The 26,543-nt window shown below is 38.8% G+C and overlaps 1 protein-coding gene across 1 annotated transcript; it reads left to right on the top strand.

Annotated features, from left to right (window-relative positions):
• The first annotated feature begins 396 nt into the window (after positions 1 to 396).
• LRAT (lecithin retinol acyltransferase) lies at positions 397 to 4,386 on the top strand. The gene is made up of 3 exons (XM_049769640.1): positions 397 to 414; positions 671 to 1,202; positions 4,234 to 4,386. The coding sequence occupies exons 2-3, from the start codon at positions 672 to 674 to the stop codon at positions 4,384 to 4,386; spliced, it is 684 nt and encodes a 227-aa protein (XP_049625597.1). The 5' UTR covers positions 397 to 414; position 671.
• Positions 4,387 to 26,543: the final 22,157 nt, after the last annotated feature.

Raw genomic sequence — 26,543 nt, 5'->3', positions numbered from 1 at the left:
AAAGGATTTTGTGTCGAAGTCACCCGGGAGGGGGGCGTTTTCCACCGAAAAAGATCCCTCCCTCCCCGCTCGAAGTGCGCGTCTTGCGCCTTCGGCCCGACTGGTGCGGCAGCTTCGGAAGTCTCCAAAGACTGGAAGGAAGCACTTGGAGCTCCAGCGCCCGGGAGACCCCGCGCTGTTAGGTGTCGCCGTGCAAATGCAAGTCAGGGGGACCCCGGCGCTGTTCGCCCGGTTGCAAGTAGCAGAAGGTCCTGCAATTCACACGCGGCGAGTGGGGCTCGCCGCCGCCGCCCAATCAGCGACCTTGCTGGGTCTGTGACGGCATCGGTCCCGCCCCCTGGACGGCGATAAAAGGCCCCGGGAATGCTGCCCGGCGGAGCACCTAGCGCTGCTCACGCCCGGTCCTGCCTCCAGGTGCGTCCCTTTGCCTCCTTCGCACTCGGAGGCCGTCAGCGCCGCCGTCAGCCCCGTTCCAGGGCCGCCCCATCGGGCACCGTTGGCCTTTTATCCTCTCCTGCCCTGGCCCTCAGTGGTTGTCTGTCCTCCGCGGCGTCTGGCTGAGCTTCAGGGCAAGCTTCTGGCCAGCTCCCTTGGGCCAAGCAAGCCCGAGCCGGGCGGGGCCAGCGAGGCAGCAGCGAACTCCCCCTTCAATGCTCCCTGTTGTTTGCAGGATGAAGAACCCGGTGCAGGAGGTGCTGTTCTCCCTGCTGGAGAAGTTGCTCTTCGTCTTCAGCTTGTGCTCGGCCGACCCGGGCGAAGACAAGGCCAAGAGTCGGTTCTATGACACCAGCTCTTTCCTCCGCGGCGACATGCTGGAGGTGCCCCGGTTGCACCTGACCCATTATGGCATCTATCTGGGCGACAACCGCGTCGCCCACCTCATGCCCGACATCCTGTTGGCCCTGACCGATAACCCGAAGCTCACGCAGCCGGTCGTGTCGAGCAAGCGTCTCTTCCTGGGCGTCTTCTTTCGGGTGGCCAGCATCCGCGTGGACACGGTGGAGGACTTCGCCTACGGAGGCGACATCCTGGTCAATCACATGGACCGGACCCTCCAGAGGAAGGCGCTGCAAAACGAGGAGGTGGCGCTGCGGGCCGAGAAGCTCATTGGTTCGTCTCCCTACAGCCTGCTTTGGAACAACTGCGAGCATTTCGTGACCTACTGCAGATTCGGCACCCCCATCAGCACCCAGACCGACCAGGTGCGCTGTGCCACCCGCTGGCGTCCCCTTCCCCGTCCTCTTTTTTTTTTCTCTCCCCTGGGAGCTGGGGGTCTTGTTCCAGACTGGTGCCCCCGCTCCGCTTCTACGCCATTCCTAAAGTTCTAGATTTTCTGTCACGAGCGCTCTGGTGTTCCCAAGGGAGACCAGGTTAAATACTCGGAGCCTCTGCAGGATCGCGGGAAGTCAGCGGTGCAAGAGGGTGGCAAAGCCTTTGCGCTGCCAGCGACTCCACAGCTGTCCCGAGTTGGCTACCAAAGCTGGCAGAGTGGCCAGTCAACAACCCTTCTGGAAAGGTGGAGCGTTCCGAGAATCTTTTAGCCCAAAGCTCTGCAAATGGGAAGGATTAAAAGTCTGGGGGAAGACTTCTTAGACAGATCGATTTCCCCCTCACCTCCCTTACTCAGGCCACTAATCTTCTAAACTTTTGGTTGGCTCTAATCCCCCATCTAGACTTCATTGGGAAACATCATTGATCCATTTAGTCCCAAAGGTGAGTGGAATTGTGTATGGGATTCCCTAGAGATAAGAAAAACAAAGAAGATTTGGATTATCAGAGACATTAAACGTGAAAGAAAGGTACCAGAATTTAAGAGGATTAAATTAGACACAAATCCAGGGAAAGACTGGGAGAATTTGAGATTTTATTGCCTTTTTTGAAAACGTTTTAGATTAGGCACAAAACCCCAGGGAAACAGGTATTTGGGCTTGGGTCACACATGTCTTGAGCTTAGGGGCAGTTCCTCGCTCTGAGGAGCATGGGCTGGCGGTGTCACCAGATGCTTGGGGACCACGCGAGGCTTGGATTCAGACCTGTACCTCCAGTTTTCTGAGCTGCACTGATTCTAGCTCTCTATGGGAACCTCTATAAAAGAGAGTAAAACACCTTAACTCTGCAACTTAGTTTGGAATTGGAGACTTTCTCTGCCATCACTGGGATTGTTAAAGAGGTAAAAAGCTTTTACTGTTAGTGGAAAACAGGATCATCACAACATAGACCTCAGATTTTAATCATATTTAGATTCGTTTTGGATCAAAATATTCTGAGCGATGTAACCATTTTCAAACATTTTTTCTACATCTTGAGTCAGTTTTTGAAACTTTGTGAGAAATCTTTTTAGCATTGCTTTGTAACAGAACATAAAAATATGCCTTTTTGGGGGTATATCAATATATGAAATTCTTGGTAGTTTTTATGGAGTCACAAAAGAACTCAGTCCTAGGACGTCTTTTCAAGAAAAACAAAGATAAAGTTGAGCATAGTTCCCTTTCAGACCTGTTTAAAAATGACATTCACCACATTTACCAGCGTGGGCTTGAAAAATGTACAAAGGAAACGCATCATATTAGGGACTAAGCAAATCATTTCTCTAAGGAAAAGCAGTGTTTCTACTTAGTAATTGGGGACTACCCTTTCATGGAACACATAATATCATATTTCTATCTTTTGACTCAAAAGCAACACAAGTGCTTTTTAAAAGTAGTAATATATTTATTCAATCTTCCCAAATAAATAGTTTGGAATCTTTGTTCTTTTATGGAACCTTTGGTATGGTTTTGATGTAAAGAACTGGTTTAATTGCTGTGGCCTCAGTGTACTTCTTATGAAACAGTTTTCCCTCTTTTGAAGAATTAAGCAAGCCTTTGGCCACAGTGTAGATTTTTCTGGAGCAAAAAAATAATCATCATCCAAAATTCTCATTTCTTTTTTGTAGGGTAGGCCACACCCAGAGATGCTAAGAGGTCATTCCTGGCCCTGCATGTAGAAATTACACTTGACTGCACTAGGGATCACATACTAAGAATTGAACTCTGGTGAACTGAATGCAAAGCAAGCACTCTCCCAACTGCCTTATCATTATGGCCTGCTAAGTTTCCCATTTCTAATGAAGTGGGAAAGTTTTTGAACAAGTTCTGAGAGTCACTTGAAGCAGAAGCCTCATGCTCAGATCCTGAGGGATTAAGCCCAAGTACCCTCACCACTTAAATAGATTTACATTATGTAGACAGAATTATAAAGTTTGATTTCATTGCTCTTTGTTTTGAACAAATATGGTTCAGTTACAGGCACAGACCTTGATCCCTAGACTATCTCTCCTAAACAAAGCCTATTTTATATCATGCAATTAATAGAGAATTTATTTTATTTAGGCCTAAAATATAGTATCATAAAATTAGACAATGTTTTTAATTATCGAGTATCACCAAATCTTAAAACAGTTGTAGGAATTGAATTAAAAACTGAGTTGTGGGAGCTGGAGCGGTGGCGCTAGAGGTAAGGTGTCTGCCTTGCAAGCGCTAGTGTCCCTGGTGTCCAATATGGTCCCCTAAGCCAGGAGCGATTTCTGAGTGCATAGCCAGAAGTAACCCCTGAGTATCAATGGGTGTGGTATTGAAACAAAACAAAACAAACAAAGAAACAAAAAACTGAGTTGTGAGGCCAGAGAGATAGCACAGTGGTAGGGCATTTGCCTTGCACGCAAGTGATCCAGGATGGATGGTGGTTATGGTCCCATGTGCCTGCCAGGAGTGATTTCTGAGCTCAGAGCCAAGAGTAACCCCTGAGCTCCACCGGGTGTGACCCAAAAACAAACAAAAAACAGTTGTAATTTAGTTATAATATAACAACTGAATTATTTATTTAGGCAAGTTATTTAGGCAAACATTTAGATCACCTAATTTTAGACTATAATATCAATGGTTGTTTAATGTTATTTTCATTCTTAAATGCCAAATATGTAGTGTTGTAGGTGTATTATTTTCTATTAAGTTTTTTTTTTTTTTTTCAAAAGCAACTGTCACCATTAACCCAGTTGCCTAACATGTTCTCTTAGTTTCTTTGAAATCTTGACATGGAATCATGAAATTGAACTATTGGTGTCTTATACTCCACAATGTAAAGTGAAATTCCAGCTTTGCTGGTAGATAGATTAGGGGAAATTATGCTTTTACTATTATATGCCTTATTTTTGTTTAGTTACCTTTGCTAAAATTCTTAAATTTTATTTTCCAGCTTTGTGAGAATGTGAAGACACTTATTCGTGATCAGAGAAGTTTTCTTGCTTCTGCAATCTTGGGATTGGTGTTTATAGTTTATGTGGGCTTGGCATCATTTGCTACATTGCCTGCAATTTTTATTCCATTTATGTTATGGGTAATTGGCTAACTTCATTTCTCCATTGTCAGTATGTGTATTCTGTGCTAAATATGATTATATAGAGCACAAATCAGTATATGCATTGTTGAGAAAAATGTGACAACTACAACTGGGTTCTAGATAAAAATGTGATTAAAAATCAAGCCAAGTGCTTACCATGTAAGTCCAAGAACAAAGGCTTTCGGAATCTTTGCCTACAGCTCCACTTTATAGCACTGTGCTGCTCTTGGAACTGTGACTGCTTTCAATAGGGCTCATCATTACAAGAAAAAAAGTCTTTAAGATGATGCTCACAGGAGATTATTTGTGATTCATATTTCTCCTATAATCGTTGCTCTTCTGTTAGGCCTGAATTGGAAGAGAAGAAGATTCATCGAATGTGGACACCATATCTTACTGAAAATTTATCCTATTTCACTGGAAAATTTTTATTAAACATAATATTTTCTTTGTTCAGATGAAAACATGCTTGGTGATTGGCAAAAAAGGTAAAAAAAGACACTTTTTCCATGTAATGTTCTGCATTCAGTACCCAATAAGTTAACATTATTTTCTCAATATGGTTCTTCAAACCATATTGGCAAAATTAAAGTTTTATGATAAAGTAACTGACTAGAATTATACAAGACTCTTTACTTGTCAAAATATCTCTATCATTTGTTGAATAATTTGGCTTGTCTTTGCTCGGTAGGAAACTTGGCATTCTTTTAATTTTTCCCCTTTTAATGTGTGATTACTTTAAACCAGTCTTAAGAGATAAGTAAATGGAAATGGGATTAAAGTAATTTTGATACTTAGAGTATATATACATCAATTAAATATAAAAATATCTACATATACACAGCAGGTGAAACAAAAGATTTGTTCTTGATTGCTTTGCTACCTTCATTATCTTAATTGCATTATATATTATACCAGTTATTATAAAGCATTTGTAGAGGTCAATATAAAAGCAAGTTTCTTCCCTTTTTAAGACCTTGCTTCTAGGGTGTGCCTTGCTTATATCATTGGATAGAAGTTTAATTAAGTACATGCTAATGTACTATATACTTATTAAAATGTCCTTAGATTTGTGTTCCAGTTTATATTCACTATTTCCATGTGAAATAGTTTACATCCTTTAAAGAAGGCTATCTCAGCCTTACATATAAATGCAAGCACACAGGACCAAAGAAATGAACTGTTTAGAAGTAGTTCTGAAGTATTTTCGTACTTAACAGTCATGAAAAAAGAATTATTGAGACTACTTTAATATTAGAATTGATATATGGCAGTGCTAACGCAAGCACTCCAGCACTTTTGCAAAATTACTAAATTCTGAATATTAAGACACAACCCATACTTGCATTTTAAATATATTAAAATTTCTTGATAAACTATCTAAAAAAACCCCACAAAATGAGTTATATAATGAGTAGTAAAAGGAAGGTGGGTTGTCACTCAGTAACCCAATTTAAACAAAAATAGTAGCAGATTGTAGTGTCACTTACATTTTATCACCCCTTAATTTTACCACAACAAGTTTAGTTGGGTTTTTAATGATAATTAAACATTGTGCTTACTCATTAAGATGTTTGAAGTAATTAATAGATGAAATGACAACACAGGATGCAGGTGCTTTCTTGGGCTTATTCTTACAAATTAAATGATTCTAAGTGTATACATAAAAGTGAGTACATCGTGAGTGCCATGTGAGTACAATGAAGACTCCAATTGTGTTAGTGGATTTTCACATACTGGCCACTATCTTGGAATAATTGTTAAAATAAATTCATATTCTCAAAATTAACACCTTGTGTTTTTAGACTTTAGCAAGTAGTAAAATCCATTGTCTACGTTGTCTCTGTTGGAAGATAATGATTCCTTATTAAATGTCAAGGAAGTTCTTGAGGTTGGAATTAACATGATTAGTCTTGACTCACTTCATATACTTAAAGCAAGAGTCAGTTCATCATTTATTTGAGAGCTCATTAAATGCCAGACACCGACATAGGCACTTTCATAGTCTAGAATAAATATTTGTAGTTACCTTTTTTAGAGTATACATGATGTGAAAGTGCAAGGGAAATGAAATATTCCTGAGGGTTCAGAGAAGTCTGCCTTTGAAGGAGATAATGTTGGGATTAAGTTGAGTAGAAGGAAGTGATTTTATTACACTGATGTGTTCCACTAATGGGAAGAGAAAACTGGATGGAAAGGTTTACTTATTAAGTGCTCCACAATAGTAGAATTTGTTCAACTTCTTTGAAGAAGAGGAGAAATATTGCTTTGTGGTATTCAATGATAGTTACAAAGTAGAAAATATACTGTATTTCTGCTATGATTATGGAAGAAAATCAACAGAGTATTGAGACTATTCAGTAGTGGGTCAGAGAGAGTATAGTGGGTAAGGCTTTTCCCTCATGTGGCTGATCTAGGTTCAATCCTCAGCACCCCATATGGTAATCTGAGCACTTCTAGGAATAGTTCATGGAGTAACCCAGGAGTATCAACAAGTGTGTTCCCTACCCAACCCTCTCCCCCCACTCCCACTATTCAATATAGCTGCTTGAGGTAAAAGGAAAAGAAGTAGATGGATTTAAGTAAGCCAAAATAGTAACTGCTGAGTCTTGGGGAAATGTTTTTTTTTTTTTTTTTTTTTTTTTCCCAGAGAGATAGATTTTGGGCAGAACACTACATGTTGAGACTCTCATGAGCAGATGTATTAAAATGAACTTGACACACTTGAGAGAGAAAAGTGAGGTACTTACTGCATTGTGTTGCCAATCAACATTTGGGCAAAGTCAAATAAGTGGGTGCAGAGGTTGGAACAGAGCAGAGTTAAAAACTGATGCAACAAAAGGGAACAATGATTTAATGTCTCTAGTCTTAAGAAGACCAAGAATTTTGGACCTCACGAAAAAGTAATGGAGTCTTGGGGCTCAAAAAGGCAGTTTCCAGGGGCCGGTGAGGTGGTGCTAGAGGTAAGGTGTCTGCCTTGCAAACGCTAGCCAAGAAAGGACTGCGGTTCGATCCCCTGGCGTCCAATATGGTCCCCACAAGCCAGGGGCAATTTCTGAAGTGCTTAGCCAGGAGTAACCCCTGAGCATCAAACGGGTGTGGCCCAAAAACCAAAACAAAACAAAACAAAACAAAACAAAAAAAAACAAAAACAAAAAAAAAGGCAGTTCCCAAAACTATTGGCAAGGATTGACAGGATTTAGGGATAGGCTGAGGATAGGTCCCTACCAGAGGGAGTATACTAGGAGATTATGAGGAGCGCCACATGTCATGAAAGTGCCTATATATTTTAACTGAATTCTTATATTTGTCTCATGAGTAACTTTTGGTGGGTGCCAGAGAAAAGCCATTTATTCTTTCCTACCTAAAAATTGGTTCCTGAAAAATAAACCAACATGCATATTGGCTTCAGATGTCTATTTTGCTAGAAGAGTTTCTATCTAAGGGAAAAAATGTACAATTTTTTTTTCCTTTTGGTTTTCTTAATGGCTGAGGAGATAGCACAGAAGTGAAAACGCTTGTTTTGTGTGCAGCCAATCTTGGCTTGATCCCTAGCACTGTGTGTGATCCCCCAGGAGTGACTCTATAACACTGCCATGTATTCCTCATATCTTTATGCTTTAAAAAATAGATACGTATTGTGTTCTTCATTTTGTATTTTATTATATTATGGTTAAAGTTTTCCCAGTAGCAAAGGTCAGTTATTACAGATGAAAGACATATAAGAAATAATGATGGCTCATCCTCTCTTGCATGCTTTTTTAGTTTTAACCATTCTAATTTTGTTAACTTGACTATATACATACATGTTAAATAAAATTCATTTTAGTTAGAACTTCTCACTCTTGAATTTGATGTACATTATCACATCAGTCTTTAAAACTGATCAGTTTTTAAAACTAAAAACCTAGTTGCCTCCTAAAGCTTCCTTTACTAAGCAGAGTTCTATACCTTTGGAATACAACCTTTATGTGAACCAGTTTTCAAATGGAAATGATCTTTTGTCTATATCTTGAAACCTAATCTGAGCTTTGTGTAATATTAAGCAACAGCAACCACAAATAAATAGAGCCATGGACAGGAACCCATAAGCAAATGAGTGATACAAGCAGCTGGTAGATTTTCTATGGCTGTGGGTGGCAAAGGAATGAGATGTGACAAGGCACAAGTCCAAGGGTCAATCTTGAAATGCATTGCATTGGGCCACAACAGTTACAGCTGTGAACATTAAATATCTGATCATAGTTCAAATGTGCAGAATCAGGTACAGGTATTGCGATACTGTGAGATTCCATAAATAATTAGAGCCAGAACCAGAATTTGACTTTAACTTACCTTCACCCTGCCACATTGATACCCCATAAACTTGAACAGGTTGGAAATATATCCCCACAAAGGAACAATTTTTTTGCAGACCTTCAGTGTATAAGCAGGACCACAGAAACCTGACAAACTTAGAATAAACCCATCCTATTGTTTCTCAATCTGATAAAAAAAAAAGGACAAGTAAATAGATTTCAAAATAATAACATATATAGGGGGTATGAGAGGAGCAGAGGAAAACCCCAAAGTTGTCTCCCAAATTGTAAACAATAAAAAGAATGTTAAGGAAGAGACTATTCTTTCCCAGGACATGGCGGACACCTGTGCCATAGAAACAAAGCTGAGTCATCCCATTTGGATCCCTGTTTTTGATCACAACAACAATGTGTATGTTGCTCCTTTAACATAAAGGAGATTGGAATGTTACCAAAAATATTTTTACTCTCTGAGGTGACACTATGAAACAGGTTCAAAATTACTGAATGTTCCATAAATAAAAGGTTAAGTGGAAAGAAACTTTTCTTAAATCTTCCAAGCACTTGATTCAATCAGTTAAATCTGATGAACACGAAACATTGAGGTGGAATTCGATTTTTGAGGGGAAAATATCTTTCACGGATGGAGGTTAATTAAAGGATACACTGAGAAGTAGGAAATACAGGAATCATCTCGGGGCCAGAGCGATGGCACAGTGGGTTAGTTATTTGCCTTGCAAGCAGCCTACCCAGGTTCGATCCTCAGCATCCTATATGGTCTGGAGAAGTTTATGAGTGCAGAGCAGGGAGTAGCAATAGAATACTACCAGATGTGGCACCCAAACAAAACAAGAATTATCATCTGGTTGAGTCTATCATTTGTCTTTAATCAGTTCAAAAGTGCTACTATGACACAACAAAAATCCACATTCTATCATCTTGGTTGTAGTTTCAATACCACTTTTCCTGTAACTTGCTACTTCTCTGTCTTTCTCCTGCTCTTAATTATCAGTATTATAATGCCTCATTACTTTCTGGCTTTCCTCAAACCACTATTTTCTTTTCTTTCCTTAATTTCTCGAGGTTCTGACCATTAATTAATATTGCCAAAGTGTCTCCTTATGCCTACCGTCATTATGTGATATTGGTGCTCATAATGAATAAATTCTCTAGCCTTTAGGCTTTCCTTTAGATCAGATCTTTCTAGACTAGAGACATACTCGAGTCAATTGTTTTTGCCAAGTTGCACAATCATGTAGATATTTCCCTTTTGTGGGTGCTCCTGTTTGCTGCTCTGCAGATCTTGTCTCTAAACGGAGACATCTTTAAAGGTTCAGGGCACAGCATAAGTAGTAGAAAATAGCCTCCTGCAATGAATGAGTCTCTGAATTGCACTCTGGTCCTGAGCTGGACAACTAGAGCACCAACAATGGAATCAACAGATGTGGTCCCTGATCCACATTTTTTTTGAGCATTTAAGTAAAACAGTTTTGACATTCCTCCTCCCTCCCTCAACACCATATAGGTGGAGAAACGAAAGTGTGCTTTTTCTGATGTTACAGTGATAATTCTCGGAATATCACCCTTTCATGTTTTCCTGACCGGCCTCCAACTAATCCCCCCATGTCAGTCAGTTTATCCTTTAGTTTGTTCAAGAAACTGAGGTTAGTGTGGGAGCTGACTTGCAGTCACTGGACATCTTGTAATTAAGAGTAAGAAAAGTGTAAGTAGGAGTTGAGAGGACTGTGTGGCTTAGATGTCACATATCAGTTTCATGGGCGCATAACCCTTCTCTGCATAATGAAGTTTTATTACATATAATTTGTAAACTTGAGAATGGCCTTCTTGTATTTTTGCTATTTTATTTGCTCATTTCCTATTTGAAGGCAAACTTGCTTATCGTTCCCTCGGGTTTGGTCTTGGTGGTCTCAGGTGTCTCCATGATCTAGGACTTCTATGGTCAAATGAAATTTGCTATTTCAAGTGAAGTGCCAGAGATTGAGCTCAGGACATCACAAGGATCTCTGTCTCTGTTACAGCCACAATACCTGACCGGTATGTGTTTTCATTGCGAGGACAATGAAAATGATATGCAGTATAAACACTTAGACAAAGACTAGAAAAGCTGATTTTGTCAGTAGTAAACTACTATTGCTGACTTATAGACAGTGACTAATATTGCACAGCACTACTACAATAGAATCCACATTTATTTGGAGGGGTAGGGTGGAGTAGTCACAGATGCCCAAGTCACAGATGCCAAGGGAAGAATCTTAGGTGGTGGAGATTTCTGAACTCCAGCATATCAGTCATTCAGAAATGGGTAGCTATGGCAATGTTTGGGGGTATAGTCAGCTGAGTCAGAGATGACCACATGCTCAGAGCATCCAGATGGTAAGGCAGGAAGAGGTAACAGGGGCTAGTTTCATGCAAGCTCTTACATGCAAGCTCATGATTCAGTGTAACTTAAGCACCAAGCTGATCAGAATGAAAACTTTATTTTCCTGATGCCTACTCTCTGCTTTGCTTGGGGTATTCCATATTGTTCCACAGATTTGCCAGTATGGGACAGTAATCTCCTACAGAGTTACTATCCTAAAGAATTTATTGGAAAGAAAACTGGAAAAGGTATTATTGACTCAAAGTCTTTGATCCTGAAGTTATCAGCCCATCATAGAAGGAGGGCAGACAACTAGAGAAGTAGAAAGATGAACTTTTATCTGACCCTTGCTCTTCCTCCACCCCCAACCCTTTACTTGACTCTTTTCTTAGAGAGATTCAAATAATTTTTATTGATCTGCTTTTAAATCAGTACATGAAGATGTGGTTTGAAGCAAAAATTTTGCATGATATGGGAAAGACATGGAGAGTTCAGGAAGATGTTTAGGAATCCAAGAAATCTGTGGAATCACTTACCAACTACCCCACATTCATATTCAGATTTATGAATTAAATACTTCCTGGAAGGACAAGGCAGCCCACGTCTTCCATATCAGAGAACTGAGATTCTGCCTCATTCCTTTCCTTCAGAGCATATGTGCAAGGTGGTCCCTGCATCTTAAGCTTTGAATTAGGAAGTAAGGCTACAAAGTGAAAGATAAAAAGTTTCTGCTCTCAGATAGGAATATTGCAACGAGGAATATTGTAACCATGTTGAAGCGACTTAAGAAATATCTCAGTACTCCCCAAAGCATTGTACATATTCAATGCAATACCTCTAAGGATACACATGACATTCTTCAAAGAAGTGGAACAAACACTCCTAAAATTCATTTGGAACAATAAACACCAGTGAATAGCTAGAGCAATCCTTGGGAAAAGGAATATGGGAGGCATCACTTTTCCCAACTTTAAGTTGTATTACAAAAGCTATAGTCATTAAAACAGCATGGTACTGGAATAAAGACAGACCATCAGATTAGTGGAATAGACTTGAGTATTCAGAGAATGTCCCGTAGACACATAGTCAATTAATCTTTGATAAAGGGGCAATAAATGCAAAATGGAGCAAGGAAACTCTTCAACCTCTTCAACAAGTGGTGTTGAGAGAACTGGTCAGCCATTTTCATAAAAGTGAACACAGATCTCCATCTATCACCATGCACAAAGGTCAAATTCAAATAGATTAAAGACCTTGACATCAGACCTGAAACTATAAGGTGTATAGAACAACATGTAAATATGACACTACATGACACTGAGACTAGAGACATCTTTAAGGAGGAAATAGCACTCTCCAAACAAGTAGAAGCAGAGATAAACAGAGGGGACTATGTTAAGCTGAGAAGCTTCTGCACCTCAAAGTAAATAGTGCCCAAGATACAAAACCCACCCACAGAATGGGAGAAGCTATTTATCCAATATCCATCAGATAAGGGGTTAATATCAAAGATACACAAGGAACTGACAGAACTTAACAAGAAAATATCTAACCCCATTAAAAATGGGAAGAAGAAATGAACAATTTCTCAAAGAAGAAATACAAATTGCCAAAAGGCACATGAAAAAATGCTCCACATTACTAATCATCAGGGAGATGCAACTCAAACAACAATGAGGTACAATCTCACACCACAGAGACTGGCACATATCACGAAGAACAAGAACAACTGGTGCTGGAGGGGATGTGGACAAAAAGGAACTCTCTCATTCACTGCTGGTGGGAATGCTGTCTAGTCCAGCCTTTATGGAAAACATATGGATATTCCTCTAAAAACTGGAAATTAAGCTCCCATATGACCCAGCTATACCATTTCTAGGGATATACCCTAGGAACACAAAAATACAATTCAAAAATCCCTTCCTCACACCTATATTCATTACAGTGTTTTTTACAATAGCCAGACTCTGGAAACAACCAAGATGATCTTCAACAGATGAATGGCTAAAGAAGCTGTAGTACATATACACAATGGAATATTATGCACCTGTCAGGAGAGATGAAGTCATAAAACTTTACCATATGTGAATGGACATGAAATCTATTATGCTGAGTGAAATAAGTCAGAAGGAGAGAGATAGACACAGAATAGTCTCATCTATGGGTTTTAAGAAAAATAAAAGAACAAGCAGTGCTGGTGAGGATGTGGAGAGAAGGGAACTCTTATTCACTGCTGGTGGGAATGCCATCTAGTCCAACCTTTATGGAACGCGATATGGAGATTCATACAAAAACTGGAAATTGAGCTCCCATATGATTCAGCTATACCACTCCTAGGGATATACCGTAAGAACACAAAAATACAATACAAAAATCTCTTCCTCACACCTATATTTATTGCAGCCCTATTGACAATAGCCAGACTCTGGAAACAACCAAGATGCCCTTCAACAGATGAATGGCTAAAGAAACTGTGGTACATATACACAATGGAATATTATGCAGTCATTAGGTGAGATGAAGTCATGAAATTTTCTATACATTGATGTACATGAAATCTATTATGCTGAGTGAAATAAGTCAGAGGGAGAGAGATAGACACAGAATAGTTTCACTCATCTGCGTATTAAGAAAAATAAAAGATATTTTTGCAATAATTCTCAGAGACAGCTCATGACATGAAGCTCACCACAAAGAGTGATGAGTGCAGTTAGAGAAATAACTACATTGATAACTATCATAACAAAGTGAATGAATGAGGGAAATAGAAAGCCTGTCTAGATTACAGGTTGTGGTGGGGTGGGGAGGGGGGATGTTTGGGGCATTGGTGAGGGGAATGTTGAACTGGTGAAGGGGGGGTGTTCTTTACATGACTGATATCCAACTACAATCATATTTGTAATCAAGGTTTTTAAATAGACATTAATAGAAAAGAAAAAGAAAAGGCATTTTTGTAATAATTTTCAGAGACAATAGAGATGAGGACTGTCCATCTCAAGACATAAAGCTCACCACAAAGAGTGGTGAGTACAGTTAGAGAAATAACTACACTGACAACTAACATAACAATGTGAATGAATGAGGGAAGTAGAAAGCCTGTCTCAAATATAGGCAGGGATGGTGATAGGGAAGTGGGAGATGTGGGGAATTGGTGAGCGGAATGTTGAACTGGTTAAGGGGGGAGTGTTCTTTATGTGACTGAAATCCAACTACAATCATGTTTGTAATCAAAGTGTTTAAATAAAGATATAAAAAGAAAATATCTAACATTTTTCACATTCAAGTGCTTTTGAATATATCTGTTCATTGAATAACTGTCGCTTGATAAAGAAAACAAGAAAGTTCCTATATGACTTAAGTGACTTAATTTTTAACCAGTAAGGACTTATTCTAGTTTTATAATGAAGGTAACTAAGGATAAGCGGTGAAATGTTCAAGACTGTACAGTCAACAATGTCTTATCAGAACTCAAACTCATATTTGTGAGCAAGAAAATAAGTAGAATTTTCGTTTTTTTCCCAAGACTCTGCTATCGCATCTAGCAAGTGGTAAGAAAACACATTTACCCCTTCATTCATACCTGGGTTTTGACTGGATTTAAAATGTAACATCATGTTATAGTTCTTTAAAGAATTATGTCTCCTCTGCCAGGGAAGTGGTATGGAAAGGTAAATGACAGGAGAGGCTGCCCGTTAAACTGGTACCATTGATGCTTGGTTTTATTTTGGTTAATGTAATCATATCACATACACTCAGTGTGCCCAGTATGCCTAATACACCCAGAAGTCCTCTGCTGAAGACAACAGTTTATGTGTCAGCAAGGTGAACTGACATTATAATTGTCAACAACAGTGTCCTGCCTAATACCTTCCTTTGGGAACCAATGACATTATCATGATGATCAGTTGCATGGTTGTTTGTGATATACACACAGATGCAAAACACATGTTCCTAGAGGGCCAGCATGCTGTTATGAACCTAATTTTTAGGTACTTATAGAGGAGTCATTTATAAATAGTGAAATTCATTTCTAAATGAAAGCCCTGGAACTCCAGCTGGGAGAATAAAAAAAGTTGAGGCAAATCCTGCCTCTCTGACATTGTGGTCCAAACACAAGTGAAGCTTCCAGGGTCTGTGGGGAATTGTCAGATTTCATATCCCTGCTTGGGAGGTGGACTCTGTTTTCCCGCTTTCAAGAAGCCCATGTTTTCTCCTAAGCACCAATATCTAGCAAACTCTTGCCTTTCCTTTCTTTCTTTCCTTAATAAAGTGTTTCACTTAAAAAACATAAATGGTGGCCACATATCACTTAAAGCCTCAGGGCGCTCACACTGTATATTTAAAATTTGACTTTGCCGTATTGACTGTTGGCTTGTCTTTACCCTATGCTGAACTAATAATCTTTTAAAGTGCTGCTAAAAGGGGTCAGAGTTAGTACAGTGGGTAGCAAGTGCCCACACTTGCCTTGCATCCTTGCATGTAGCCAACCTGGGTTAAATCCCTAGCATTCCATATGGTCACTGGAGTACCACCAGGAGTAATTCCTGAGCACAGAGCATGAGTAACCACTGAGTACTTTTGGATGTGGCCCACAAACTAACTACAGTGCTGCTAGAGTAGATGGCAGTTTGAATATGGTGCAGGACAAAGAATGGGTATCTTTCAACTTTCAGCTCTACAGATGGACAGCCAAAGTAAGAAAGGTTTCTCATGCCTAGTTTCTTAGCTAATTTTCTTAGTGATGTTCAAACATCTAATCTCTTTATCCCCCTGAGATCTTTGTGGGCAAGGAAGATGCTGGGCCCTGTGGATGTGGAAAGTGAGGTGCCAAGATTTTGTTGCTAGTAGAAGGTGGGGAATGGAGAAAAAAGTATAAAACAAAGTGATCAGGGGAGACGGTCCCTGTTTTCTCATAATCTGGTGCCTCACAAAATTATTGGTGCTATGATTAAGGCCATGGATTCTGTGTGTGAACATTAACATAAGGCATTGGAAATGTCTTATTTAAGCCTCTGCTTTATCTCTGCAGACAGTCACATTTTCTAAGGTAAAATCCTTACTCTTGGGAGGTAGCACAGGGGTTAAGGATTTTTCTTTGTGTATGGCCAGCCCAGGTTCAACCTTCACTATCATAGAGAATCCCTTGAGTTCTGCAAGGTGTGGTATCTGAGCGCAGAGCCAGAGATGAGCCCTGAGCACATGGATGTGGCCAAAAACGAAATAAATAATGTGATATGATATCTACTGTTCTTCTTTACTAAGTGATGATATTCCAACTAATGTCCTAGAAGCCAAAGACTTGAGTAATTCCAGATGGTCCTTTGAAAAGGAAGAACATGCCTATGCTTTTCTCATTTCTTTAGCTGTTAGTTAGCCTAAACATGGTCATTGTTTATTTTTTATTATTTTTTTTGTTTGGTTTTGGGCCACACCCTGCTCTGTGCTCAGAAATTACTCCTGCTGGGTTGAGAAATCACTCCTGTCAGGCTCTGGGACCATATGGAATGCCCGGGATCAAATGTGAATTGGCCGTGTGCAAGGCAAACACGCTACCCACTGTAATATCACTGTGGCCCCATCATTGACATCATTTTCAACATGGCCCCAGTCATGCTAAATCATGAGATAATACTATGAACAAAAATCAGGCACTAAGGAGGGTGAGGCAGAACAGAAAGAACCTTGGTTCCCTGTGATTGAATACTAGGTTTGGACAGTTCTATTCCAGAAGAAATTAACTAATTTTTGAAGTTAAATGTAATTATGACTAGTATAGATATACAATATATGGAATTTTATGTCATTAATCTAATCCATGTTGTTAAGTCTGATTCTGATTTAAGTATCTCCGTGGGAGTATTCAATATCAGTATTTGAAAGAGCCCAATAACAGCTCTTGAACACAGCTAAATTTAGGAACCCCTACCATAATATCTTAAGTCCTAAATAATTTTGTAGTTATTTCTTGCACCAACCAGAGTTAGAATTGTTTACAATATAGATAAGCCTGCTTGGTCTAGGGTACAAGGTTTAGAAATATGCCCAAAGAAAGGAGATGGTCCATCAGAACTGACAGATTGAATTAAAAAGGAGTCTTTCATCTAATTTTCTTCCTCTGGATGTCAGAGAAAGTGCTTGTTGACTGTGAGCAACACTAGGAACACCTAGATATAAATCTTTTTTCTCCTGCTCTCAAAGTCCCAATAAAGCTGCTATACAGGACATGGCAGCTTTGGACACAATATTATTTTTCAGTTATATTGGTTTCTCTGCCTCGGGCATCCTCTCTAGAGTTGCTACTAAAGACAGGAGGAATCCTTTCAACTCTTCAAAGCCTATTTGCCTTAGAGGAGTAAATGTAGTCTTAAGTACAAAATAATTAAATGTTTACTTTAGTTCTTTAATGATCTTTTGCATGTAATACATATGTAATTATAGTATATATACTAAACATAGACTCAGGCATGTCTTTGGGATATTGCAGGTACAGTTCAAGACTACTGAAACAAAGCAAATATTGCAATAAACTGAGTCACACAAAATTTTCTTCAGAATGTACAAAGGTCATGTTTATGTTATATTATAATCTATTGTGCAATGGAATTGTGTCTATAAGGCAATGTACACCACTCACTTAAAAATGTTACTACTAAATTGTGTATCAATAATTTACCTAAAGTCAATGGTTTGAACTCACCAGTCGAAAGATGAGTGGCTGAATGAATTAGTAAATAAATTCAATTTTCCTGATGTCTCAAAAAACACTCATTTGAGCTCCAAAGATAACAGGTTTAAAGAAAAAGGTTAGAAAAATTTCTGAAAGCAAAATAACATAAAAAAATAAGTGACCATATTATGGGGAGGCAGTAATCTATTACAACGGAAAAAGAAAAACAGGCTTATTTACAAAGGTAATGTAAGATATGAATGGATATTATACACTTCTCTACAGTTCATTTCATCAAAAGGGACACTAAATATTTTTAGAACATATGTTCCCAAATAAATAAATGTGTACCTAAATAAATTAGAAAAAGGAGAATAAACAAAGTCAAGTCAGTAGAAGGTATAAAATAAAAAAGTATAAAATAATAAAAATCAGAGTTAGAAATATAGTAAAATTACAACTAAAATATAAATTCAACTAGAAAATAATTCATCAGAAAGGTAAACAAAGTGGCATAATTTTAAGAAAGGGAAGAATCTGTTAAATATAGTTCACTAAAGTAAGAGAAGTTATGGTAGATACTAAAGAAAAGTAAAAAAGATCACAAGAAACTACTAGAAAACTATGTCAATAAGTTGGATAATGTAGAGGAAATAAAGAAATTATTAAATCATACAACATACTGATGTTGAATCAATTTAAAACAGAAAACCCAAACACATAATTACAAGTAAGGACATAAAACAGTCATTTAAATGTTCCCAAAATCAAAATATTGACTGTACAGTTTCATTAGTATATTTCCACCTTATCATTCTGACTCCAAAATAATTGACATTCAAATCATCAGACTTACTAAAATATTTCTCGTAGGAAGCAGAATGTTGGATTCAGCTTTTTGATCCATTTTGCCACTCTATGTCTCTTAATAGACGCATTTAGTACATTGACATTGAGAGAGATAATTTTCATGGAATTTAGTGTCATCTTTGTATAGAAGTTTGGTGTGTCAGTTGGTATGTCTTGTCTTATAGTAGACCTTTCAGATTTTTTTGTTTGTTTGTTTTTTGGTTTTTGGGTCACACATGGCAGCACTCAGGAGTCCCTACTTAAGTCAACAGGGCCCAGAGTTTAAGGTACTTAGTTTGCACAAAGGCAAATCGTGATTGATGCTCAGAACCACATTTGGTGCCTTGAGGACCACTAGCAATGATCCCTGACTGCAAAGTTAGGAATAAGCCCTGATTAGAGTCTACTGTGACATGAACACACTCCCCTAAAATAAAATATAGAATGATAGTTGGAATGAAGTAAATCATAACTGCAAAATATAAAAGTCTAGTGATTTTGGGATACCTTATTTTTTTTTAATTTTATTTTATTGAAACAATTAAGATCTACAGAGACCTTCATAGTTGAATTTCAGATATGCAGTGAGTCAGGGCCATTCCTACCACCACTGTCAACCTCCCTCCACTAATGGACCCAGAGTGTATCCTATTTCTCTACCCTTTGCCCACTAGCCTATCAGTTTAACAGGCCCCTTTGAGTTTAGATTGTTAAAGTGTAGGTCCCTTGATTCTATTATCTTTGACTTTGCCTTGGATATTTAGTTTTGTCCTTCTTTATTTTCCCGCCAATGCATCCAAGACCATTTTACCCCTGGCCCCCAAACTTTCTTTATTTCTTTCCTCTTAGTTTTATAGAAAAATGCAGAAATATGTGGAATATGCGGGAATATAGTAATCCATGTCCCAAGGTTCTATGAAAAAGGCAGGAGCCCCAATTTAAAAGAGAAGGGATAAAAGGATATAATAAATAATAAAAAAAAGGTGTGTGTGTGTGTGTGTGTGTGTGTGGCAGTTTTTGTTTTTTTGTTTTTTTGCATAGGCACAGAGAGATACATTATTGGCTCTACTACACACAAGCTGATCAATACAATGTTAAAAAAGTAAGGATTTATAAAATTATTTTGCTTTATGAGAATTGGCAAACAAATGTAACTCCTGGATTAGGTGAAAACTATCATTTATACTAGAGTTAAGTGAGAAAAGTGAGAAGATGACAAGAATATTCTTTTTGGTGGTGGGATGGCACCAGAACTTTGGAGGTGGGAGAGAGTGTGAGTATTTACAGATAAAATAGTGTGAAGAGTGAAGTTACCCCTGTGAAATGATATTATATTGTAAACCACTGATAAATCAACTTCAAAGGAAAAGAAAGAGCTGGTGCTTGACCTTTAAATTCTCCGGGTTTCAGGCATGTGGCAGCCAAAGAAGACCCCAGCAAACATAAGCTCTCCAGGACCCATCATAAAGGTTGGCTTGTCTCCACACACAGGAACTGGGGGCTGTTTCCTGCCTGTGCTTGGGCACAAAGGGGACACTATAAAGAGCTGCATCTGCTCTTTCTTCCTGGTTTCCTAGTTTCCAGCAGCAGCCAAAGAAGACCCTAGCAAACATAAGACCTCTAGGGCTCATCACAAAGGCAGGCTTATCTCTGCCCACAATGGGTGGATCCAGAAGAGCATGGCCATTCTGCTTCACTCCATGGCCTCTCACATCTTCTAGCCTAAGAACCTCATCACAACACATAGTGAAAACCACAAGACAAGTGTGGCAATGGGGAGATAATGCAGGACAACAGTATGCAGAGAGAATGAAGATGGTAGTACTCATAACCCAAAAAATACAAACCACCTAATTAGCCTCTCAGATAAAGAGTTTAGAATAGAAATATGGAGGATGAGCATAAAACTCAAAGAAAGCATAAATCAAGCTAAACAGACCACAAAGATAGAAATCAGAAAACTCCAAACTGAAATAGCAGGACTGAAAAACTCAGTAGATGAAATAAAAAACTCAATGGATAACCTCTCCAAAAGAATAACAGCAGCAAAGGACAGAATTAGTAAGCTTGAAGATGAGATGCATAACAACTCCATACAGCAGAGATTGGAAAAGAACTTTAAAGCAAATGATCAAACAATGGAAAAAATATTCAAAGAATATGAACATATGAAAATAGAAGTCCTTGATAAATTCAACAGAAACAACATAAGAATCATTGAGTCCCAGAGATGGAGAAGAAAATCCCCAGAAAGAATCAACAGTCAAGGACATCATTACAGAGAAACTCCCAGAGCCAAAGACTACATGCAATCAAATCCTGCATGCCCGAGGAGTGCCAGCTAGAAAAGACCCAAGGAAAAGCACCCCCAGACACATCGTAGTCACAATGACGAATTCCACAGATAAGGATAGAATACTGAAAGTAGAAAGAGCAAAAAGGGAAATTACATTCAAAGGAGCATCCTTAAGATTTATAGCAGACATGTCAAAGAAACCCTCAAGGCCAGAAGACAGTGGTGGGACAAAACAGAGTGAAAAAACTCAAAATGAACACTTTGCCCAGAATACTTCACCCAGCCAGATTCACTTTCAGGTTTGAAAGAAGTATACATAGCTTCACAGGTAAACAACAGATCAGAAACTTTATAGACTCAAAACCAACCTTAAAGAAAAACTGAGGGCCCGGAGAGATAGCACAGCGGTGTTTGCCTTGCAAGCAGCCGATCCAGGACCAAACGTGGTTGGCTCGAATCCCTGTGTCCCATATGGTCCCCCGTGCCTGCCAGGAGCTATTTCTGAGCAGACAGCCAAGTAACTCCTGAGCACCGCTGGGTGTGGCCCAAAAACCACACACACACACACACACACACACACAAAAAAAAAAGAAAAACTGAAAGGTCTACTTTAAGACAAGACAGACCAATAGACACAACAAACTTCTACACAAAGATGACACTAAATATCATGACAATTATTTTTCTCAAAGTCAAGGTATTAAATAAACTTGTTAAGAGACACTGAGTAGCAAAATGGATCAAAAAGATGAATCCAATATTTTGCTGCCTACAAGAAACACATCTGAATAGTCAGAACAAACATAGACTCAAAATTAAAGGCTGAGGAAATTCATCCAAGTAAACAACACCCTTAAAAAAGCTGGAGTGGCCATATTAATATCAGATGACATGAACTTTAGAGTCAGAAAAATAATAAGGGACAAAGATGGTCATTTTGTACTAATCAAAGGATATGTACAAGAAGAAATCACACTCCTAATATATATACATATATATATACACCCAATGAGGAACAGAAAAATATTTAATATAATTGTTGACAAATCTGAAAAAAGTTACCAGTAGCAATACAATAATAGTGGGAGACCTCAACACTTCCCTGTCACTCCTTGATAGGTCAACCAGGTTGAAACCTAACAAGAATGTACTAGTTTGAAAAAAGAAATGGAAGAAAGTAGACTGGTATATATATATATATATATATATATATATACACACACACACACATAGGGCACTCTATCCCCAGAAAATTGGATACACATTCATTTCCAATGTACATGGATCATTCTCCAGGATAGACCACATGCTGACCTATAAAAATATCCCTATAAAGTCAAGAGGATAAAAAATGTACATGGAGCCGGCATGGTGGTGCTGGAGGTAAGGTGCCTGCCTTGCCAGCGCTAGCCTAGGACGGACCGTGGTTTGACCCCCCGGCGTCCCATATGGTCCCCCAAGCCGGGAGCGACTTCTGAGTACATAGCCAGGAGTAACCCCTGAGCATCACTGGGTGTGGCCCAAAAACCAAAAAAAAAAAAAAAAAAAAAAAAAAAAAAAAGAAAATGTACAGACTACCTTCTCAGATCACAGGGCACTGAAATTAGATATGAGCTACAAATTAGACATGAACTACAAAGGGACAGAGAAGAAAAACTTTAACACATGAAAATTAAAAAGCTCAATACTGAACAACCAGTGGGTCATAGATGAAATCAAAACATTCCTGGAAACAAATGAAAATGAAGACACAAAATGTCAGAATTTATGAGACACAGAAAAGCAGTACTACAAGGAAATTTTATAGCTTTGCAAGCACACATCAGAAAGGAAAAAAGGGCCTATATAAAAAGCTTAATGACACAGCTTTTAAAATTAGAAAATGATTAACAAATGAAACCAAAAATAGGTAGGCAGAAGGAAATAACATAACAGAAATAAATGAAGTGAAAATCAAAAAAACCATCTGAAAAATCAATGAAAGCAAAAGTTGGTTCTTTGAAAAAATAAACAAGATTGATAAACCACTAGCAAAACTCACAAAGACAGGGAGAGAGAGAAACTTAATAAACCAGATTAGAAATAAAAAGGGGAGATCACTTAGATACTATAGAGCAGGGGTCTCAAACTCAATTTACCTGGGGGCCACAGGAGGCAAAGTCGGGGTGAGGCAGGGCCGCATAAGGAATTTTACAAAAAAAAAGTCCTCAAACGTCATTATTAACAGTTTTAATTATTTCTTCTGAACATGAATAGAACATTGAGTGAAGATCATGAACATTTCTTCTGAACATGGCATCTTTTGCCTATTCCTTGCTGCCAGAGACTTGACAGTGCTTCTTTTCACAAATCTGAAACCACATTTGGCTTTAGAGAAAAGCAGTTGAGACCCTCAGTATGGCTTGAAGATAATCATCATGAAGTCTAGACCTGTACTTTGACTTATTGAAGTTCAATGTGGAGAATAACTTTTCACACAAATATGTGCTACCAAAAAGGCACATGGTGCGCTTGAACATTTGGGAAAGCTCAGGGAAGCTGGGGAACAATTCTCTCAAAAATTGCCCATGCATATCTGCTTTTCCACTAATCTCCCGGAACTTGGCTTTAAGATCAGAGTTGCATTGCAGGTCAATGAGCTCCATTTGAAGCACAGGAGGGGCACCTTGCATATTAAAAGAAAAGGGGTCCACAAAAACTTGGAAAGTGGCTCTATGCTTTTTGAAGTCTGCAAATCTGTGATCAAATTCCTTCTCTAGCTTAAAAATAGCATCAACATATTTCTCACCACTGAATGGTATGCCTGCATCCACAAATTCCTTGCATGCTGGGAAATGGCAAAGGTTTGTCTGAGAGAGCTGGGATTTCCATAACACAAGTTTTGTGGAGAATGCTCTCATGTTGTTATAGGCAGCACTGATAAGCTGCCCTGGGCCTTGTAACATCTTGTTTAGTACATTCAGCTTAGGTGTGATGTCAACAAGAAAAGCGAAATCCATGTGCCATTTGTGATCACTCAACTTAGAAACAGCATTCCCATCCTTCTTCATGAAGGCTTTCATTTCTTCTCTCAACTCAAAAAATCTTTTCAGGACATTTCCCCTGCTGAGCCAACATACCTCGGTGAAATAGAGCACATCTCCATATTCTGACTCCATTTCCTCTAAAAAAGCATGGAACCTCCTGTGTTTTAAGCCCCTGGATCTGATTTGGCTGATGCATTTCACAACAACAGACATCACATTGTCACACGCAGGCATTTACTGCAAAAGGCCTGCTGATGGATAATACAGTGAAGAGCAATGGCCTTCTCTATACACTCCTCTTCAAGTTTTTTTTGAACAAGTGCCACCAGTCCATTTTTCCTCCCTGTCATCGATGGCGCTCCATAGATTATTATTCCGACAAACCTCTTCCATGGCAAACCTGCATTCTCAATGGCATCACACAGATACTAAAATATCTCATTAGTGGTGGTCTGGCCATGCATTGGAATTATTGTGAGCAGCTCCTCTGTCAATTCAAAATTGCAATCAGCACCACAGACATAAATTGTGAGCGGTGCAGTGTCTGTTATATCTGTGCCCTCATCAAGAGCAACTGAGTATGCATCAAAACATTTGGCTTTCTCACACAGTTGATGATAAATGTCACTTGACATGTCAGAAATGCGCTCTGCCACAGTGTGGGCAGAAAGGCTGATTTTGCTAAACTGACCTTTCTTTTCCAGACAAATAATACTTGCAGCCTGTAACATGCATTTTTTTTAACAAACTCTCCTTCTGTGAATGGTTTCCCTGCCTTAGCAATCATCTCACTAACCATGTAACTAGCTTCAACTGATGCAACATTCTCTTTGGTTGCTTTCTTGAAGAAATCTTGTTGCCTCATTAGACATGCTTTAAGACTGGCAACCCACTTGGCTCTCTCATTTCCTTGATATTTTGCAATTCTTCAGCATGTTTAGTTGAATAATGGTGTTTCAAGTTGTATTCCTTGTGCAGCGCAACTTTCTCTGCGCAAATAAGACCTGTGGGGATGCCCGTGTGCTCAACAAAGAAATACTGTGTTTCCCACTTTTCCTGAAATTGTCTGTGCTCGTCATCAATCTTTCTCTTCACTGCAGGTTTTGATGAAGTCATGATGAAGGTATAACAAAATCTAATTCTGTAATAAACTTCTCTCCCTTAAGCCTCTGATAATGCAAGGGACAGCGGGCAGGAGCAGTGGAAATAATGTCTGTGCTAGGTGCAAAGTATTAGCAATTATTCGCTTACCAAATATTCGCAATAAAATATCGCATTAGTAAGAAAAAAATCGCAAAATATCACATTAAACATTTGCATACCCCGAACGGAACTGCTTGGGGTATGTGAATGTTTAATGCAATTTTTTTCTTACTAATGCAATTTTTATTGCGATTATTTGGTAAGCAAATAATCTCAAATACTGCGATATTTAAAGACTGGCCACAGAATGTTGTACGGAGGGCCGCAAGCACAAGTTTGAGACCCCTGCTATAGAGATTCAAAGGGTAATCAGAGACTATTTTGAGAAACTCTATGCCATGCCATGGAACATGAGAACCTTGAAGAAATGGATGAATTCTTGGACTCTTATAACCTTCCACGGTTACACCAAGATGATCTTACATATCTAAACAGCCCCATCACTACTGAGGAAATTAAAATGGTAATCAAAAGTCTTCCCAAAAACTAAAGTCCAGGTCCAGATGGATTCACTAAGGAATTCTTTTAAAGCTTTCAAGAGGAACGTCTACCAATTCTCTTCAGGCTCTTTCATAAAATTGAAGAATCAGGAAAAACCCCAAATAGTTTTTATAAAGTTAATATCACCTTGATACTAAAACCACAAAGAAGTATCATAAAATAACTACAGACCAGAGGCCAGAGAGGTAGCATGGAGGTAGGGCCTGCATGCAGAAGGACAGTGGTTTGAATCCCAGAATTCCATATATATATGGAACTAAAGACCAATATCCCTGATAAACACAGATGTAAAGATTCTCAACAAAATTCTGCCAAATAGGATCCAATGCCTCATCAAGAAAGTCACACACCAAGAACAGGAAAGATTCATTCCAGGAATGCAAGACTGTTCTAACATACATAAATCAATCAACATAATACACCATGTCAACAAAAAGAAAAATAAAAAACCAAATTATCATATCAATAGATGCAGAGAAAACATTCAATAATTTCCAACAACCATTTTGATTAAAAAGATATCATCAAGATGGGAATTGAAGGAACTTTTCTCAATATAGTTAAAGCCATATATACCAGAAGCCAATGGCAAATATTATTCACAATGGAGAAAAACTAAAATCCTTTCCTCTAAAATCTGGTACAAGACAAAGCTGCCTTCTCTCACTACTCCTATTCAACATAGTGCTGGAAGTTCTTGCCATAGCGATTAGGCAAGAAAAAGATACAGCACTCTCCAAACAAGTTGAAGCAGAGATAAGCAGATGGGACTATATTAAACTGAGAAGCTTCTGTGCTTAGGGAGTCTCCTACCCAGGCCAGGGAACCAAAAGGGATACAAAGGATTGAACATGCATCATCCAAGAGCAAGACAAATTTCTGTACTCTCTCTTGGGTCCCTTTTACAGTCAGGTAATTCTAATGTCTTTGAAAAAAGCTGCCTCTT

This window comes from Suncus etruscus, chromosome 3, assembly GCF_024139225.1.
Source record: "Suncus etruscus isolate mSunEtr1 chromosome 3, mSunEtr1.pri.cur, whole genome shotgun sequence".
Classification (NCBI taxonomy): domain Eukaryota; kingdom Metazoa; phylum Chordata; class Mammalia; order Eulipotyphla; family Soricidae; genus Suncus; species Suncus etruscus.
Note: the sequence above shows the minus strand (reverse complement) of the source record. Positions and strands in the feature narration are given on the sequence as shown.